Source organism: Kryptolebias marmoratus, linkage group LG10, assembly GCF_001649575.2.
Source record: "Kryptolebias marmoratus isolate JLee-2015 linkage group LG10, ASM164957v2, whole genome shotgun sequence".
NCBI lineage: Eukaryota > Metazoa > Chordata > Actinopteri > Cyprinodontiformes > Rivulidae > Kryptolebias > Kryptolebias marmoratus.
In genome coordinates, this window is record NC_051439.1 from 1047696 (window position 1) to 1050201 (window position 2506).

At 38.7% G+C, this 2506-nt stretch overlaps 1 protein-coding gene across 1 annotated transcript in view; it reads right to left on the reverse strand.

Moving 5' to 3' along the window:
- The window catches only part of LOC108228383 (glycogenin-1-like), a 20920-nt gene extending 18815 nt beyond the window's left edge, over positions 1-2105 (reverse strand). The window contains exon 1 of the mRNA XM_037977702.1: positions 1943-2105. Coding sequence (XP_037833630.1) covers positions 1943-2072 — 130 coding nt within the window. The 5' untranslated portion in view covers positions 2073-2105. The remainder of the gene's footprint in view (positions 1-1942) is intronic.
- Between the last annotated feature and the right edge of the window lie 401 nt (positions 2106-2506).

Genomic DNA, 2506 nt, shown 5'->3' on the forward strand with positions numbered 1-2506 from the left:
AAAATAAAAAAAATGTTCATTTTTCTTGTTAAAACTGTAAACATATTTCCTGTTTGTTGATGTTCTGAATAAAAATATAATTGGTTGCTTAAAACGTTTACACAGTAAGGTATCTGTTAAATGTGTCCAAAAATGTGGAAAAGAAACTCAGGTTTTGTTAGCTGTTTGAGAAATTTTGTTCTCGCCCACTACGTTTGCTCACATCCTGTGCATCTCCTGGGGGCTAAGCCCCCCTTGTCTATAAAACCTAGTGATGCCCCTGGGTGTTAGACTGGGTATGTGAGGCCAGAAAATGTTTCTGAGATAAATGAGTGAATTTGATGAAACTAAAACATTTCTGGGAATGAGAGAAAACTTAAATGCTCTCCTGACATCTGGCATTCTGAAGTAATTCAGCTTTGTTATTAGTTGGATTAATTAAAAATGAACAACTCAGTTGGTCCAGGTAGGAGGAAACTAGTAAAAACTCAGGGTTTCTTGTAGCCAGCAAGCAGGTTTAGTTCAGAGTCGGTAGCCATAGTGATAAACTGAGTTTCACTGATCTCTCTTTCTAGAATGGGAATCTCCCTAAACTCAGGATCAACTAACTCAGAGTTTTCACTGATTAACTGATTAATTAACTGACGAACTAATGATTAACATTTGGACTCAACCCATTGAAGATGGCCATTGCAGCTAATCAACATTAACAAACAAAAAAATGGCTACAACTCAGTCAATTTTACAGATATAGAGCTAAAATTTGTCACTGTAGTAGCTGAGATTCATCCTCAACACATACTCTGAGCACTAACATTACAGTTAACTATATGGAGTCAAGCCTGGTATGTCTGTTAGATGGATTTTAATTAAACTATTAGAGAGTAATTACTGGATGGTCATCTACAATTGATTACCATTTGGAGCCAATCCAACTCAAGACGGCCTTCAGAGCCAATTGACAAAAATTCAGTCAATTCTAAAGATACTGTGCAACAATTAAAATTGGTAGTTTGTAATTTTACAAATATTGAGCTAAAATTTAGTGTGGTAGTAGCTGAATGTCATTTACAACACATACTTTGGGCTCTAACAAATCTCACGAGTTCTTCTCATTATATGTGATTGTGTAAAACATCATGTAAGGTTTGACCAAAATGGCTTTAGCTGTTATTTGTGCTGACAGAATGACTAGTTTAAAACTCTGGCATGTAAGTCAGCAGGCAATATGCACTCAGTCGAGGAATGCTAAGCCTTCATTATTGAAAACGAATTTGGTGTAGTAAGCAGCTTCATGACTGATACCAAATCATCCACAAGGTCGTTTCTTGATCATTACCACAAAAAAGTGGAGGGGAAAATACTGTTTTTAAAACCACCACAAGTCCTCGGATTTGTTGTTCTTTGTATTGCTGTATTGCATTAGAGAAAATAAATATCAAGTTTAGAATAAAATTTCTAAAGCAAGAAATTTTACTCTAAAATATTTGCGAAATAATTCGAATAATTAAGATTTTAAAATAACTCCTTTCTAAAATATCCTAACAGAATCAAGCCATGTTGTGAGAAATTTCCGTGTGTAAAACAAAGATGTCAGAAAGACTAAAATATTTGTTTAATAAGAGTTGTTAGTTTGATAATAATACTCGGAAACCGGATATGCTGCTTTAGAATATTTCCAGCTTCACTTTGGTTCAAAACGCTGCAGCAACACCACAAAACCAACACCAGAACAGTTATCTCCATATCACAACCGAGCCCACTTTTTACTTAATTAAATCTCCATCGATGTACGCACTGTAAATACGGACGAAGGGGCAGCAGGTTTTTCAGCGTACGGCCTTTCTAAAGTCGCGATATTTTCAGAGATGCAGTTCGCGCAGCTCCGGTCCGGCCCGGAGAGAGCGACCGAACGTCCTGCGAAGTCACTGTGGCGGCTCCGAGAGGCCCCGCTGGTTCTTACCCGACATGGTGCTCAGGAGACGGTCCACCCGAGGTTCGAGGGTCGGGATGGGGCAGAAAAGCGGTTTGCACTGGGAAGGGCAAATGCGCAGCAGCTGAGAGCAGCCAAACACAGGAATTAAGCCCCACATTTTCCGGATCACGTGACCGCTGTCCACAGACACGCCCCCTGCGGCGGTTTCCTTCAGTATAAAATGTTACAAATATTACATACTTCTTATCCTTAAAATGTTGGGATGAAAATGAAATAATAGAACAACTAGAAAATGTTTGAAGTAATTGTGAAGAGCACCAATGTAGCTGTAGTGCCCGAAATTTCAAAGTTATGTAATAATAGTATTAATAATAATGTAAGAAAAAATGACTAAATTTTAGTATATAAATTGCATATTAGGGTTAAGACAGAGGTGGGAAACCCTGGTCCTCAAGGGGCACCATCCAGCATGTTTTACTTGTTTCCCTGCTCCATCACATCTGATTCAGTGGTGAAAACGTGCAGGATAGTGTTCCTCGAGGACCAGGGTTGGGAACCGCTGACCTAGACAAGAGCAAAACGGGAGGCAAA